The sequence below is a fragment of the Mus caroli genome, unplaced genomic scaffold, assembly GCF_978045245.1.
Source record: "Mus caroli unplaced genomic scaffold, Mus_caroli_1 scaffold_17, whole genome shotgun sequence".
In the NCBI taxonomy this organism is placed as follows: Eukaryota; Metazoa; Chordata; class Mammalia; order Rodentia; family Muridae; genus Mus; species Mus caroli.
Genome location: NW_028227272.1, coordinates 13,231,494 through 13,249,887, shown reverse-complemented (window position 1 = coordinate 13,249,887; position 18,394 = coordinate 13,231,494). Strand labels below are relative to the sequence as shown.

At 38.7% G+C, this 18,394-nt stretch overlaps 1 protein-coding gene across 7 annotated transcripts in view; it reads left to right on the top strand.

Annotated features, from left to right (window-relative positions):
* Fgd4 (FYVE, RhoGEF and PH domain containing 4) overlaps positions 1-18,394 on the top strand; it is a 185,635-nt gene that overhangs the window by 153,832 nt on the left and 13,409 nt on the right. For all 7 annotated transcript variants that reach the window (XM_085832142.1, XM_085832143.1, XM_021185217.3 and 4 more), the window contains exons 11-14: positions 88-260; positions 13,004-13,034; positions 13,417-13,509; positions 13,966-14,091. In XM_085832142.1, coding sequence (XP_085688268.1) covers positions 88-260; positions 13,004-13,034; positions 13,417-13,509; positions 13,966-14,091 — 423 coding nt within the window. The remainder of the gene's footprint in view (positions 1-87; positions 261-13,003; positions 13,035-13,416; positions 13,510-13,965; positions 14,092-18,394) is intronic.

The following is an 18,394-nucleotide window of genomic DNA, read 5'->3' as shown; positions in this document are numbered from 1 at the left end:
ACAGTGGTATTTCTGTCCAGTTATATCAGTCAAGCTTTGTTTTCTTTAATTTTCCTTTTCATTAATTCATATTCTGTTTCTCTGCAGTTCAACAACATGTTGCTATATTGTGTGCCCAGATTCAGCTTGGTTGGTTCAAAATTCACAGTTCGAACCAGAGTTGGCATTGATGGAATGAAAATTGTGGAGACTCACAATGAAGAATATCCACACACTTTCCAGGTGTCTGGGAAAGAAAGAACCCTAGAGCTGCAGGCCAGGTGAGAGAGCCAATCTTGCCAAAGCTTCCTGAAAACATCCGAATAGGTCATAAATGATCTGGTGGTGGTGGTGGTGGTGGTGGTGCTCACAAGTGAATACCCCCAAACCTCTGAAAATCTGACTAAGTGGAAATTGGGGTCATTGAGAGATTATCATGTCTTTCAACTGATCCCTGTATTGCCTATGACAGAGGCATACAGTAGGCATCAGTCAAGTGTCTGAAGAGTGGCAAGGTACTTAGGGAATGAAGCTGGTGCAATTTAATCTTGAGACCTGTAGGAAAAGACTCTTTCCTGAGCCGCCTCCTCTTAGAGCAATTTTTAATGATTATTATTCCATGCTGAAATTTTCAGCCCTGATAACAAACTGATACAAAGACAAGTCTGTGAACACAAGAGATAGCAGGAGATACCACAGGAGAAGCAGCAGCACACCACCAAGGGAAAATGCTGGGTCAACCTTACACACAAAGTTCACACACAAAAAGAAAACCTGAATTTAAAACAATAAAATGGGGTAGGAGAGGTGACCCAAGAGTTAAGAGCACTTGCTGTTTCACCAAAGAACTAGTGTCGTTCCCAGCATCACATCTCACAACTGGGTTCTGCAGGCCCTGCCCACACATAAGACATCACTTACATACTCAGGCACATATATGTATGCATAAAATAATGAATAAATAAATCTTTAAAAGTATATAAAATAAAAGTTCAACCAACAAACAACTCCTATGTCTCCTCCAAAATTTAGCAATCCTATAGTAAAGACCAACTTGAATAACTTCCAGACAAAGAGTTTTTAAGTAACTTTTTAAATTAAATATATTCTCATCATGGTTTCCTTTTCTGTACCTACTTTCTGATCCTTCCTGCCTTCCCACCTACTAACTCCATGCTCTCTCTATGTGTCACATACACACTTTCTAGATTTTTAAAACTAAAAGGAAAAAAAAAAGCACAAAGAAAGCCAGAAATAAAAACAAAAAAACCCCACAAAATTGGAAACTATATATAACCAAAAGACCAATATGACTAAAAAGAAAAAAAAAAAACAAGTGGTATTAGATGACGATGACAGTCTATAAGAGAATCATTGAATTCACTTTGTAGTGGCCATCTTCTGCTGGGCATGAGGCCTACCCTTGGGTGTGGCTTATATCCCCAGTGAGAGTCCGTTGGAGAAATCAGTATTTCCTTTGCAAGTGGAAGTGAAGTGAGACAATTCTTGGTTCTTATTTCATTCTCTGGAATAAGAAGCTCACTATTCTGCCCATGTCACCTCAATGTCATCCTGCTAGTAACATCCATACTTGCACCTGCTGGGAGGAGGACTTGGCCCTAGCTTACATAAGGTGCAAACAAACAAAACCACTATTTGATGTCCTCAATTAAATCCCCTATACTGGGGCATAGAACCTTCACAGGACCAAAGGTCTCTCCTCCCATTGATGATCAAATAGGCATATGCAGTTAGAGCCATGAGTTCCACTATGTGTTTTCTTTGGTTGCTGGTATAATCCTAGGAAGCTGTGGGGGTACTGGTTAGTTCATATTGTTGTTCCTCCTATGGGGCTCCAACGTCTTGAGTTCCTTGAGTACTTTCTCTAACTCATTCATTAGAGACCCTGTGCTCCATCCAATGGATGGCTGTGAGTATCTACTTCTGTATTTGTCAGGCACTGGCAGAGCCTCTCAGGAGACAACTATATTAGGATCTTGTCAGCAAGCTCTTGTCGACATCCATAATAGCGTCTAGATTTGATGACTGTATATGGGATGGATCCCCAGGTGGGGCAGTCTATAGATGGTCATTACTTCAGTCTTTGCTCCACATTTATATCTGTAACTCCTTTCATGTGTATTTTGTTCCTCCTTCTAAGAAGGATCGAAGTATCCACACTTTGGTCTTCCTTCTTGAATTTCATGTGTTTTGTGAATTATATCTTTGGTATTCAAAGCTTCTGAACTAATATCCACTTATCAGTGAGTGCATATCATGTGTATTCTTTTGTATCTGGGTTACCTCACCCAGGATGCTTTCTCCAGATCCATCCATTCGCCTAAGAATTTCATATATTCATTGTTTTTAATAGCTCCATTGTGTAAATGTATCACATTTTCTGAATCCATTCCTCTGTTGAAGGACATTTGAGTTCTGAGGAACAGCCAAACTGATTTCCAGAGTGGTTGAACAAGCTTGCAATCCCACCAACAATGGAGGAGTGTTCCCCTTTCTCCACATCCTTACCAGCATCTGCTATCACCTGAATTTTTGTTCTTAGCCATTCTGACTGTTGTGAGGTGGAATCTCAGGGTGGTTTTGATTTGCATTTTTCTGATGGCAAGGATGTTGAACATTTTTAGGTGCTACTCAGCCATTTGATATCCCTCAGTTGAGAATTCTTTGCTTAGCTCTATACCCATTATTTTTATTTTCATCTTGTAACTTTTTAAAATTTTTAAACAATATTTTTATTAGGCATTTTCTTCACTTACATTTCAAATGGTATCCCAAAGATCCCCTATACCCTCCCCCCACCCTGCTCCCCAACCCACCCACTCCTGCTTCCTGGCCCTGGCACTCCCCTGTACTGGGGCATATAATCTTTGCAAGACCAAGGGCCTTTCCTCCCAATAATGGCTGACTAGGCCACCTTCTGCTACATATGCAGCTAGAGACACGAGCTCTGGGGGTACTGGTTAGTTCATATTGTTGTTCTACCTATAGAGTTGCAGACCTCTTCAGCTCCTTGGGTACTTTCTCTAGCTCCTCCAATGGGGGCCCTGTGTTCCATCCAATAGATGACAATGAGCATCCACTTTTGTATTTGCCAGGCACTGGCCTAGCCTCACATGAGAAAGCTATATCAGGGTCCTTTCAGCAAAATCTTGCTGTCCTATGAAATAGTGTCTGCATTTGGTGGCTGATTATGGGATGGATCACCAGGTGGGGCAGTCTCTGGATGGTCCATCCTTTCATCTCAGCTGCAAACTTTGTCTCTGTAACTCCTTCCATGGGTATTTTGTTCCCTATTCTAAGGAGGAATGAAGTATCCAAGCGTTGGTCTTCCTTCTTGATTTTCTTGTTTTGCTAATTCTATCTTGGGTATTCTAAGTTTCTGGGCTAATATCCACTTATCAGTGAGTGCATATCAAGTGAGTTCTTTTGTGATTGGGTTACCTCACTCAGGATGATGCCCTCCAGATGCATCCATTTGCCTAAGAATTTAACAAATTCATTCTTTTTAATAGCTGAGTAGTACTCCATTGTGTAAATGTACCACATTTTCTGTATCCATTCCTCTCTTGAGGGACATCTGGGTTCTTTCCAGCTTCTGGCTATTATAAATAAGGCTGCTATGAACATAGTGGAGCATGTGTCCTTGTTACCAGTTGGAACACCTTCTGGGTATATGCCCAGGAGAGGTATTGCTGGATCTTCTAGTAGTACTATATCCAATTTTCTGAGGAACCGCCAGACTGATCTCCAGAGTGGTTGTACAAGCTTGCAATCCCACCAGCAATGGAGAAGTGTTCCTCTTTCTCCACATCCTCGCCAGCATCTGCTGTCACTTGAATTTTTGATCTTAGCTATTCTGACTGGTGTGAGGTGGAATCTCAGGGTGGTTTTGATTTGCATTTCCCTGACAATTAAGGATGCTGAACATTTTTTCAGGTGTTTCTCAGCCCTTCGGTATTTCTCAGTTGAAAATTCTTTGTTTAGCTCTGTACAGCCCCCCCCCCCTTTTTTTTGGTTTTTCAAGACAGGGTTTCTCTGTCCTAGAACTCACTCTGTAGACCAGGCTGACCTCAAACTCAGAAATCTGCCTGCCTCTGGCTCCCAGGTGCTGGGATAATAGGCATGCACCACCACTGCTCAGCTGGTACCACATTTTTTAATGGGGTTATTTGATTTTCTGGAGTCCAGCTTCTTTATTTCTTTGTATATATTGGATATTAGACTCCTATCAGATTTAAGATTGGTAAAGATCCTTTCCGAATCTGTTGGTGACCTTTTTTGTCTTGATAGTGTCTTTTGCCTTACAGAATCTTTGCAATTTTATGAGGTCCCATTTGTCGATTCCTGATCTCACACCACAAGCCATTGCTGTTCTGTTCAGGAATTTCTCCCCTGTGCCCATATCTTCGAGGCTTTACCCCACTTTCTCCTCTATAAGTTTCAGTGTCTCTGGTTTTCTGTGGAGTTCCTTGATTCACTTAGACTGTAGCTTTGTACAAGGAGATAAGAATGGATCAATTCGCATTCTTCTACATGATAACCGCCAGTTGTGCCAGCACCATTTGTTGAAAATGCTGTCTTTTTTCCACTGGATGGTTTTAGCTCCCTTGTCAAAGATCAAGTGACCATAGGTGTGGGTTCATTTCTGGGTCTTCAATTCTATTCCATTGATCTACTTGTCTGGCACTGTACTGGTACCATGCAATTTTTAATCACAATTGTTCTGTAGTACAGCTTGAGGTCAGGCATGGTGATTCCACCAGAAGTCTTTTATAGTTTTTGCTATCCTAGGTTTTTTGTTATTCCAGATGAATTTCCAAATTGCCCTTTCTGACTCTGTGAAGAATTGAGTTGGAATTTTGATGGGGATTGCATTGAATCTATAGATTGCTTTTGGCAAGATAGCCATATTCCTATATTAATCCTGCCAATCCATGAACATGGGAGATCTTTCCATCTGAGTTCTTCTTCAATTTCTTTCTTCAGAGACTTGAAGTTCTTATCATACAGATCTTTCACTTGCTTAGTTAGAGTCACACCAAGGTATTTTATTATTTGTGATTATTGTGAAGCATGTTGTTTCCCTAATTTGTTTCTTAGCCTATTTATCCTTTGTGTAGATAAAGGCCACTGATTTGCTTGACTTAATTTTACATCCAGTTAGATTGCTGAAGTTATTTAACAGGTTTAGTAGTTCTCTGGTGGAACTTTTGGGTTCCCTTATTTATACTATCATATCATCTGCTAATCATGGTATTTTGACTTCTTCCTTTCCACGTTTTATCCCATGGATCTCCTTTCGTTGTCTAATTGTTCTGGCTAGGACGTCAAGTACTATATTGAATATGTAGGGAGAAAGTGGGCAGCATTGTCTAGTCCCTGATTTTAATAGGGTTGATTCAAGTTTCTCTCCATTCAGTTTGATGTTGGCTACTGCTTTGCTCTATATTGCTTTTACTATGTTTAGGTATGGACCTTGAATTCCTGATCTTTCCAAGACTTTTATCATGAATGGGTATTGGATTTTGTCAAATGCTTTCTCAGCATGTAATGAGATGATCATGTGGGTTTTTTTCCTTTGAGTTTGTTTATATAGTGGATTGTGTTGGTGAGTTTCTGTATGTTGAATCATCCCTTTATCCCTGGGATGAAGCCTACTTGATCATGATGGATGATTGTTTTGATGTGTTCTTGGATTTGGTTTGCTGGAATTTTATTGAGTATTTTTCCATCAATATTCATAAAGAGAAAATGGTCTGAAGCTCTCTTTGTTGGATATTTGTATGTTTTAGGTATCAGAGTAATTGTGGTTTCACAGAATGCATTGGGTAGAGTATATTCTAATTATAATTTGTGGACTAGTTTGGTATTAAGTTTTCTTGGAAGGTCTGATAGAACACTGAACTAAACCCATTTGGCCCTTAGGTTTTTTGGGGGTGGGGTGGGTGGATAGTTAGGAGACTTTTAATGAATGCTTTTATTTCTTTAGGAGATATGAAACTGTTTAAATCATTAATCTTAACCTGATTTAACTTTGGTACTTGGTATCTATCTAGAAAATTGTCCATTTCATCCAGATTTTCCTGTTTTGTTGAGTATATGAAGATATATCATTTTGTTTTAGGGTAAAATGTTATGTAGATATCTGTTAAATTCATTTGTTTCATAACTTCTGTTAGTTTCACTGTGTCTCTGTTCAGTTTCTATTTCCATCATCTGTCCATTGATGAGAGTGGGGTGTTGAAGTCTGCCACTATTATTGTGTGGGATGCAATTGGTGCTTTGAGCTTTATTAAAGTTTCTTTATGAGTGTGGGTGCCCTTGCATTTGAAGCATAGATGTTCAGAATTGAGAGTTCATCTTGTTAGATTTTACCTTTGATGAGTATGAAGTTCCCCTCCTTGTCTTTTTTGATAACTTTAGGTTGAAGTCAATTTTATTCGATATGAGAATGTCTACTCCATCTTGTTTCTTCAGACCATTTGCTTGGAAAATTGTTTTCCAGCCTTTTATTCTGAATTAGTGTCTATCTTTGTCACTGAGGTGGGTTTCCTGTATGCAGCAAAATGTTCAGTCCTGCTTATGTAGCCAATCTGTTAGTCTATGTCTTTTTATTGGGGACTTGAGTCCATTGATATTAAAAGATATTAAGGAAAAGTAATTCTTGCTTCCTCTTATTTTTGTTTTTAGAGTTGGGATTCTGTTCTTGCGGCTCTCTTCTTTTAGATTTTTTGAAGGATTACTTTCTTGCTTTTTCTAGGGCATAATTTCTGTCCTGTGTGGGTGTTTTCACTTTATTATCCTTTGAAAGGCTGGATTTGTGGAAAGATATTGTGTGAATTTGGTTTTGTCATGGAATAGTTTGGTTTCTCCCTCTATGGTAATTGAGAGTTTTGCTTGGTATAGTAGCCTGGGCTGGCATTTTTGTTCTTTTATGGTCTGTATAACATCTGTCTTCTGGCTTCCATAGTCTCTGGTGAGAAGTCTGTTGTAAATCTAATAGGTCTACCTTTATGTTACTTGACCTTTTCCCCTTACTGCTTTTAATAATCTATGTTTTGTGCATTTGGTGTTTTGATTATTATATGATGGGAGGAATTTCTTTTCTGGTCCAAACTATTTGGAATTTTGTGGGATTCTTGTGTGTTCCTGGCCATCTCTTTCTTTAGGTTAGGGAAGTTTTCTTCTATAATTTTGTTGAAGATATTTTTCTGTCCCTTTAAGTTGACAATCTTCATTCTCATCTATACCTATTATCCTTAGGTATAATATCCTTAGGTTTGGTCTTCTCATTGTGTCCTGAATTTCCTGGATGTTTTGAGTTAGGATCTTGAGTTAGGATCTTTTTGTATTTTGCATTTTCTTTGATTGTTTTGTACATGTTTTCTAGGGAATCTTCTGCACCCAAGATTCTCTCTTCCATCTTTTGTATTCTTGGTAATGCTTGCATCTATGGCTCCTGATTTCTTTCCTAGGCTTTCTATCTCCAGAGTTGTCTCCCTTTGTGATTTCATTATTGTTTCTACTTCCATTTTTAGATCCTGGATGCTTTTTTTCAATTCCTTCACCTGTTTGGCTGTGTTTTCCTGGAATTCTTTAAAGGATTTTTGTGTTTCCTCTTTAAGGGCTTCTGCCTGTTTACTTGTATTCTCCTGTAATTCTTTAAGGGATTTTTGTGTTTCCTCTTTAAGGACTTCTACCTGTTTACCTTTGATCTCCTTTAAGGGAGTTAATTTATGTCCTTCTTAAAATCCTCTATCAGCATCATGACATATGACTTTAAATCTGAATCTTGTTTTTCTGGTGTCTTGGGGTATCCAGGACTTGTTGTGGTGGGAGTACTGGGTTCTGATGATGCCAAATAGTCTTGGTTTCTGTTGGTAAGATTCTTGTGTTTGCCTTTCGCCATCTTGCAATCTCTAGTGTTAGATGTTCTTGCTGTCTCTGGCTGGAGCTTGTTCCACCTATGAGTCTGTAAGTCTCTGTCAGCACTCCTAGGAGACCAGCTCTCTCCAAAGAAGACCAGTGCACAGAGGGCTGTGGAACAGTCCCACCTTCTCCATGCTGATGTAGGCCTGTATGACCCTGTCCTAGCTGCTCTGCTGCTTCTGCAGCCTGAGAGCTCCTGAGTGGACGCGACTTAGAGAGCCACTAGAGAGAAAATGGAGATCTCCCCTGAGTCCCAGGGTCAGAGCACTCCCTAGAATCAAGCTCTTCCCTGGCAGGGAAGGTGCACAGAGAGCTGCAGAACAGTCCCACCTCCTGGGGGACTGATGTAGGCCTGTAGGACCCTGTTTCAGCTGCTCTGCCTGCTTTCTAAATTCTTAAGAGTATTCTAAATATTAGTCTTCAAGCAGATGTATTCCTAGCAAAAATTCTGTCCTATTTTATGAGCTTCCTCTTCACACAGTTGATTGTTTTCTTTTTTTTTAATGAATGTTTGTTTGTTTGTTTGTTTATTACATGAAAGTACATTGTCGCTGTCTTCAGACACTCCAGAAGAGAGCATCAGATCCCCTTGTGGATGGTTGTGACCCACCATGTGGTTTCTGGGATTTAAACTCTTTGGAAGAGCAGTCAGTGCTCTTAAGCACTGAGCCATCTCTCCAACCCAGTTGATCGTTTTCTTAGCAGTGCAAAAGCATTTTATTTTAATGAGATATCATTGCTCAACTATTGACCATAATTCCTGAGCAAATGCCAACAGTCTTTTCCTATACTTCTGTGGTTCCCAACCTTCCTAATGTGTAACCCTTTAATACATTTCCTCATGTTGTGATGACCCCAACCATAAAATTATTTTGTTGCTACTTCATAACTGTAATTTTGCTACTATTATGAATTTTAATGTAAATATCTGATATGTAGAATATCTGATATCCCCGAAGGAGTCGTGACCCACAGGTTGAGAGCAACTTAGTATATCTACATATCTATGTTTTCTTCTAGCACTTTTAGTGTTTGTTTTGACATTTAGTTCTTTGATCCATTTGAAGTTGGTTTTTGTGAAAGGTGATTGATACAGTTCTAATTTCAATCTTCTGCGTGTAGATATCTAGTTTTCCCAGCAACACTTGTTGCAAATGCTGCCTTTTCTTCAATTGCATTTTCAGCATCTTTGACAAGCATGAGAGTTGTAATTATTAACACTCATTTGGATCTTCTATTTTGTTATATTGATCTGCATATTTTTTAGTTCAGTATTTTGATGGTTTCATTAAAATACTTTTGTAATATATCTTGAATTCTGGAACTGTAATTCCTCCAATGTTGTTCATTTTGCCCATAGTTAATGTGGTAATGACAAATCTTTTGTGGTTCTTCATGAATGTAAGAATTTAGTGTCCATTTCTGTGGAGAATGTTATAGATATTTTGGTTAGGTTGTAGATATTTTGGTTAGGTTTATATTTAATCTGTAAATTCTTTTGATGTGATGGTCATTTCACAATATTAATTCTACCAATCCATGAAAATAAGAAGTCTTTCCATCTTCTAGTGTATTCCTCTGTCTCTTTTTTGAGAGATTTAAAGTTTTCATTGTAAAGATTTTTGACTCCTTATTCATGGGTGTGGTAGATTGAATTGTTTTTGTTTGTTTGGGTTGAGTTGGTTTGAGGGGTTTTTTTTTTAATTTGTTGTTGTTTTAAGGCTACTGCTAATGGCGTATGTGATCTCCTTTTCAGTATGTTTGTAATTGGTATATAGAGAAGCTACTAGTTTTTGTAACTTAATTTTATATCCTGCCACTTGGTTGAGGTCTTTGATTGTTGCTAGGAGTTTTCTGGTAGAATTTTTTGGGATCTCTTATGTGCAATATCATATCATCTGAAAACAGGAAAAAATTGACTTCCTTTCCTATTTGTATCTCTTAGATTTTCTTCTCTTGTCTTTTGCTCCAGTGAGTCCTTCAAGAACTACACTGAAAAGACTGGAATAGTGGACAGTCCTGTTTCACTCCACAATGTATTTCTTGATTGCTTCATGTTTTCCTTCTTTTAGAATAATGTTGGTTGTGTACTTTTTTATTAAATCTTTATTATATTAAGGGATGTTCCCTCCAGTCCTACTCCATCTAGGACTTTTACTATGAGGACTTACTGGTTTTTATCAAATGCCTTTTCTACCTCTATTGAGATGATCATGTGATTTTTGCCTAGGAATCTATTTATGTTATATATTACATTTATTGACTTGTGCATATTGGAACCATCCCTGCACTTCTAAAATAAAACCAACCTGAGCATAGTTGATGATCTTGATATAAGCCTACATTGAGGCTACTTGTATCTATATTCATTAGTAATATCAATCTGTAGTTTGGGTTTTTATTTCATCTTTACTTGTTTTTCCTTTGTTTTGTGGTTTTTGTTATTGTTTTTGGATTTTTAATTTTGTTTTGGGCTGAGGTTTTCTTTTGCTTTTTTAGAGTGATGTTGCTTCATTGAACAAGTTTCAAAGTGATCCTTCAATTTTTATTGCTTTATGTAATTTTAAAATGTAGTTCTGTGAAAGTCTGGTAGAATTCTACTGTAAATCCACCTGGGACTGGGCTTTGTTTTTAATTAGAAGGTTGTTAATACTATTACTACTACTACCATTATAATTTATTATTATTATTATTATATTACTGTTTCAATCTCTTCTTTTTGTAGATCTGTTTAGATTTTTACTTCTTTTTGGTTTAACTTTTGTATTTAATGAATCAAGAAATTCAGTCTTACTCTCTAGGCCTCCTTCTCTCTCTCCCTTCCCCCCTCTCTCCTCGTGGCCAAGGCCAGCCTCTCTCTTTTTCTACCTTCTCTCTTTCCCCCTGTCTTCTACAATAAAGCTCCAAAACCATTAAAAAAAAAGAAATTCATTAATTTCCTTCAAATTTTTCAATTTAATGTTTTAAGGTTTTTAAAGTATTCCCTTATCTGAATTTTTTTGGTCTATTAGGCTACTGTAATATTTCCATATTCTTTTCTGATTCTATTGTGGGTCTTCTCTTTAAATTTTTTAGTGCATAGGGTCTTTGATCTTTTATATCTTCTCCAAGAACAAGTTCTTAGAATTAATATTCTTTGTATTATTTTCTCTGTTTCTATTTCATTAATTTTGCTTTGATTTTTATTATTTCTTGCTATCAACTGAGTTTGGGTTTGTTTTGTTCTTTCAAATTCTTTGAGTTGTATCAATAAATCATTTATTTGTAAATTTTTAATGAACAATCAGAGACTTCCCTGTTTCAGATGCATTTATGTGAGACCCAGAAGCTTTGTTTTCATTTTCATTTAGTTCAGGGAACAATTGATTGTAATTAAGCTGCTGCTGCTGCTGCTGAACTCTGACCCCCTTCCCCCAACCAGTATGTTACAGACTTTTTAAGCTTGAAAACCACAAACATCTGTGCCAAGTTACAGTCACATGATTTAGGGAATTCCTTAGGAACATGTCTTTGTGGTACACTATTCCTGTTCCCACTGGTTGGGTTATTTAACTGTGGCAGGGTGACTTGTCTAGCATTCATGTCTCAACTTGCCAACCAGGGTGTCAATTACCCAGGGAGGACTTGAGACTTAAATTTTATTTGACCCCTATTCAAAATGGAAGTTTTATTCAAAATGGCTTCAGTTTGGTTCCTTCTTATATTTCTTGGTTTCTTCTTTAATTTATTAATCATTTAGTAGTAAGTTTTTCTATTTGCATTAGTTTATGTACTTTTTAGCGTTTTTATGGGTATTGATTTTAAGTTTTATTGCATGGTGGTCAAATTTGGGATATATGGAGTTATTTAATGTTTTCTGTATTTGTTAAGGTGTGTTTTGTGTTCTAGCATGTGGTCTATTTTAGTGAAGCTTCCATGTGCTGCTGAACAGAATGTGTATTCTTTGATGTTTAAATGGAATATTCTGTAGATATCTGTTAGGTTCATTTGAAGTAAGATGCCATTTGATCTTGGGGTTTTTCTGTCCAGATGATGTGTTTATTGGAGAAAGTGGAGCATTGAGATTGACTACTATCATTGGGTTTGTAAAATAGTAGGTTCTTTATGGAATTGAGTACACCAGGAGTTGGCATAATATGCTAATATTTTAATATTATAATTAATGATGAATTGTTCCCTTGATTAGAATGAAGTACCCTTCTTTGACTTTTCTGATTAATTTTAGTTTATAACTATTTGTGAAATATTAGGTTGACAGTACCTGCTTAATTCCAGATTTCATTTGCTTGAAATACCTTTTTTTATTTTCAGGTGGTACCTATCTTTAAAGTTAGATGGGTTTCTCATAAACAACAGAAAATTGGACTTTGTTTCTTAGCACATTCAGCTAGTCCTTTGGTTGGAAAGTTGAGACCATGGCTGTTTAGAGTTATTATTGAAAGATGTGTGTGGCTCTTCTCCTCTGAGCAGGTGGGGCTCCCTGGGTATCACCCTACCCTGGCACTTCAAGTCTCTGCAAGGTTATGTGCTTCCTTCCCCACAGGAAGCCAGTCAAGGCAGCCCAGCTAGGAAAACATATCACATATACAGGCAGCAGCTTTTGGGATATCCCCCACTCCTGTTGTTTGGGACCCACATGAAGACCAAGCTGCACATCTACTACATGTGTGCAGGGACAAAGATAATTTTTAAGAGTATAAGAATAATTATAATCTTTCCTGAGGTTAGATGTTAGTGATTTTTAATTGTCATATATTTTTAAAAGTATAATATTATCTTTGATCTTCTATTATGTCAAACACACAGAATCATCTGGTAGATACAACTAGACAGTGGTTGTTAAGTCATGGTTTGCCATCAAATTGTAAGGGTACCAAAATAGGTATCAAATGTATGAGTACCAAAGTTAGACAGCAGTCTTATCCTGTATTAAGAAGAACTAGAATCTCTTTAATTATTTCCAAAATACTCCTGTATTCTCTAGGAATCCAGAGTAACATTAAAATCATGCTTTCATTCACAAGTTGTAATTCTTAATGTTCTCTTCACTCATTTTAGCTTTGTTTTCTTTTAGTTCTGAACAAGACAAAGAAGAATGGATCAAGGTACCTCTTTTATTTTATTTCTGGTTTTTGGACCTATATGCATAAGAAATGTATACACTGAGACCTAGAGAGATAACTGGGTTTAATTTCCAGGATTTACATGGTAGCTCAAAACTATCTATAATTCTAGTTCCAAAGATGCAATGTCTTCTCACCTCTATGGACACCAGACATATATTTGTTGTAAAATACATATGCCAGGCAAAATACTCATAAAATAATTTTTAAAGAGGAATATATACATATTTATATTTTAATATATAGTATAAGAACAAGTTCATTTAACTTTAAAGATGATTCTTATTATCGTTATTTATGTGATAAACATCTATTAATATGTGTATGATACTATAATGTATTTTTGTATTTAATTTACATTTAGGCCCTTCAAGAAACTATTGATGCTTTTCATCAAAGGCATGAGACTTTCAGAAATGCAATCGCAAAGGAAAATGACATTCCCCTAGAAGTCTCTGTAAGTTACTTTTGAAGTTAACTTAAAGATCTTTCATCTCTTGTGTTTTCAAAAGTGCTATCTAGTCATTTCATTAACAAACCTTTTCCCTTGCAATCCCAAAATAAGTTGTTAAGAAATAATGTCATTATCTTAAGTGTCTAGAAGTTCTTTGAAATTTTTTACTTCCCTTCCTAGATCTTGAGATCAGAACATGGTTTGAACAACATTGATAATGTACTACTGAAAGGAATGATAGGCTTGGCAGTGGTGGCTCACGCCTTTAATCCCAGTTCTTGGGAGGCAGAGGCAGGCAGATCTCTGTGAGTTAAGGCCAGCCTGGTCTACAGAGTGAGTTCCAGTACAGCCAGGACTACACAGAGAAACCCTGTCTCAAAAAAATAAATAAAATAAAGTAACAACAACAAGAAGGAATAATTTTTGTTCTATTAAAGTTATCCTGTCTTTCCTATTTAGACTGCTGAGCTGGGAAAACGAGCCCCAAGATGGATACGTGATAATGAAGTGACCATGTGCATGAAGTGCAAAGAGTCCTTCAATGCACTGACCAGAAGGCGGCATCACTGCCGGGCATGTGGACATGTAAGTGAGGCATCCTCATTATCACAGCTGTTAGAAATGGTATACAGGTGAAATAAAATCATCAGCCTCAAAACAAAACAAAACAAAACACCATTAACAATCACTTAGTTAGGAAGTATGTTTTAGAGCTAACTATATGCAAAATATTGTAGTGCCCCATGAAGAAAAAGAATATGGTCAACAAAATAGCTCCTAGCTTCGTGGAGATTACATTGTGAAGAAGAAAATAGATAAGAATTCAAATAAGTATGATGGAGTAAGAAAGAACCAGAAAGTTGAACTGGAGAGTTCAGACGAAATTTAATTAGACAAAAGAAGACTATGTGCAGGAGAGTAATATTTGCTTAGATGTCTAAATGGAAGTATGTCCTCATCCTAACAGGGGAACCAGGAGGAGCTTTGAACATATCCCTGCAGGAGGACAGCCTTTATCCATGAGCAAAATTGCTAGGAAATTCTGTGGCTGGGCATGATCATTTAAAAACAAAACAAAACAACAAAAAACTAACAGGGATGTAGTTAGAATGTTAATAATCAAAGAAGTCGATGTGTTTGAAAAGGCAAGAGACAGAAACTGCAATACAGCTTCCAGTCGGTGCCAGCACCGGGTCACCTTGGGCGCAGAGTCGGCGGACACCCCCCCACAAAGTCCCTAGAGGACTCTCCACTCAATCTTAGGACCACTGGTGAGTGGAACACAACTTCTGTTCCATTCCAATCTCGAGGGACCAGCATTAGGAAAGCAGAAAACCCGGTCTGACGAGGGTCACAAGTCCCTTCTGGTCGGCGCCAGCACCGGGTCACTTGGGCAAAGGTCAGAGGACACCCCCAAGGTACCTAGAGGACAGCTTCTGAGGCAGACCCCATTTCGGGCTCCAGACATCCGGGCACCTTCCCTGCCAGAGGACAGGTGTCCTCCCCACCCGGGAGGGCTTTGCCAGAGCACCTGGGGAAGTCATTTTGGCTCCCAGATCCCTCTGAGACTAGTCTGCACAGGTAAGAGTGTGGACTACAGAAGCTAACAGCTTCTAGGACAGGCCCTGTTTCAGGCCTTCATCTTCTGCCAGGACTCAGGTCCAAATGCCAGATATCTGGGCACCTTCCCTGCAAGAGGAGAGCTTGCCTGCAGAGAGTGCTCAGACCACTGAAACTCAGGAGAGAGCTACTCTCCCAGGTCTGCTGATAGAGGCTAAGAGAATCATGGGAGGAACAAGCTCTAACCAGAGACAACTATAATAACTAACTCCAGAGATTACCAAATGGCAAAAGGCAAACGTACGAATCTTACTAACAGAAACCAAGACCACTCACCATCATCAGAACCCAGCACTCCCACCTCAGCCAGTGCTGGATACCCCAACACACCTGAAAACCTAGACCCGGATTTAAAAGCATATCTCATGATGATGGTAGAGGACATCAAGAAGAACTTTAATAACTCACTTAAAGAAATACAGGATAACACTGCTAAAGAGTTACAAGTCCTTAAAGAAAAACAGGAAAACACATCAAAACAGGTGATGGAAATGAACAAAACCATACTAGACCTAAAAATGGAAGTAGACACAATAAAGAAAACCCAAAGTGAGGCAATGCTGGAGATAGAAACCCTAGGAAAGAAATCTGGAACCATAGATGCCAGCATCAGCAACAGAATACAAGAGATGGAAGAGAGAATCTCAGGTGCAGAAGATTCCATAGAGAACATCTGCACAACAATCAAAGAAAATGCAAAATGCAAAAAGATCCCAACTCAAAACATCCAGGAAATCCAGGACACAATGAGAAGACCAAAAATACGAATAACAGGAGTAGATGAGAATGAAGATATTCAACTTAAAGGGGCCAGCAATCATCTTCAACAAAATTATAGAAGAAAACTTCCCAAACAGCATTTTCAACAAATGGTGCTGGCACAACTGGTGATTAACACATATAAGAATGCAAACTGATCCATTCCTATCTCCTTGTATTAAGGTCAAATCTAAGTGGATCAAGGAACTCCACATAAAACCAGAGACAGTGAAATTTATAGAGGAGAAAGTGGGGAAAATCCTCCAAGATATGGTCACAGGGGAAAAATTCCTGAATAGAACAGCCATGGGTTATGCTGTAAGATCGAGAATTGACAAATGGGACCTCATAAAATTGCAAAGCTTCTGTAAGGCAAAAGGCACTGTCAATAAGACAAAAAGGCCACCATCAGATTGGGAAAGGATCTTTACCTATCCCAAATCAGATAGGGGACTAATATCAAATATATATAAAGCACTCAAGAAAGTGGACTCCAGAAAATCAAATAACCCCATTAAAAAATGGGGCTCAGAGCTAAACAAAGAATTCTCACCTGAGCACCTGAAAAAATGTTCAGCATCCTTAATCATCAGGGAAATGCAAATCAAAACAACCCCGAGATTCCACCTCACCCCGGTCAGAATGGCTAAGATCAAAAATTCAGGTGACAGCAGATGCTGGCGAGGATGTGGAGAAAGAGGAACACTCCTCCATTGTTGGTGGGATTGCAAGCTTGTACAACCACTCTGGAAATCAGTCTGGCGGTTCCTCAGAAAATTGGACATAGTACTACCGGAGAATTCCACAATACCTCTCCTGAGCATATATCCAGAAGATGTTCCAACCGGTAAAAAGGACACATGCTCCACTATGTTCATAGCAGCCTTATTTGTAATAGCCAGAGGCTGGAAAGAACCCAGATGTCCCTCAACAGAGGAATGGATACAGAAAATGTGGTACATTTACACAATGGAGTACTACTCAGCTATTAAAAAGAATGAATTTATGAAATTCCTAGGCAAATGGATGGACCTGGAGGGCATCATCCTGAGTGAGGTAACCCAATCACAAAAGAACTCCCATGATATGTACTCAATGATAAGTGGATATTAGCCCAGAAACTTAGAATACCCAAGATATTAGATACAATTTGTGAAACACATGAAACTCAAGAAGAATGAAAACCAAAGTGTGGACACTTTGCCCCTTCTTAGATTTGGGAACAAAATACCCATGGAAGGAGTTACCGAGACAAAGTTTGTAGCTGGCCATCTAGAGACTGCCATATCCGGGGATGCATCCCACAATTAGCCTCCAAACGCTGACACCATTGCATATACTAGCAAGATTTTGCTGAAAGGACCCTGATATAGCTGTCTCCTGTGAGACTATGCTGGGGCCTAGCAAGCACAGAAGTGGATGCTCACAGTCAGCTATTAGAGGGCTCACAGGGCCCCCAATGGATGAGCTAGTGAAAGTACCCAAAGAGCTAAAGCGATCTGCAATCCTATAGGTGGAACAACAATATGAACTAACCAGTACTACCCTCCCCTCCCCGATCTCATGTCTCTAGCTGCATATGTATCAGAAGATGGCCTAGTCGGCCATCAGTGGAAAAAGAGGCCCACTGGTCGTGCAAAGTTTATATGCCTCAGTACAGGGGAACACCAGGGCCAAGAAGTGGGAATGGGGGTGTAAGACCCCCGAAGCTGGGCCTCCACTCAAGTCCTGGGATGAGCTGGCCAGCACCCCAGTGACCCGAGAGAAAACCACACCTGATGCAAACTGCAAGAGGTTTTATTATCAGCTAGCTGAGGACGAAGTCCCTCTGCTGTGCAGGGCAGGGGAGTTCCACCCTGTGGTGACAGTAGGGGGCTTTTAACAGCTAACAGGAATTGGGAGGAGTTGGGAGGAGTTGGGAAGAGTTTTGTTCTCTTCTGGGTGTCCTTGGTGAAATTTACAAGGCAGGGGTGGGGAGTGAGTTCTTTCTGAATTTTTATCTCTGTGTCCTTGGCACAGGAAGGCAGGCATCTCTTGTTGTAAAGTATAGAAACAAAAAGGCTTTTTGCTGGCTATAGAGAACAAAGAGCTTCTTTCTGGCTGTATTTTTAGAGATCAGGGAAAGCAAGCTTGGGGAACGTCCAGGGGCTTTACCTTCCAGGGAGAAATGCTCTAAGTTTGGGTTCCATTGAGGGTATGGGGGACTTTTGGAATAGCACTGGAAATGTAAATGAAGAAAATACCTAATAAAAAAAATTTTAAAGAAAGAAAGTTAAAAAAAAAGAAAGAAACTGCAGTACAGGTAAAAGTTACAGCTTTTGCAGGGTAGGGCAAAGTCCTCTCTTTGAACAGATGGGAGAAAGACAGATGCAAGTATGATAAATGAATTGGAGGGAATTTTAGTATTTGGGCATGTTAGTAGTGAGAAATGGGGGTGTTTAAGGTCAGTGTTATATTTTTATTGAATTGGACAGAATGGTCAGCTGAAAGTAAGGGAAAAAGGGATGTG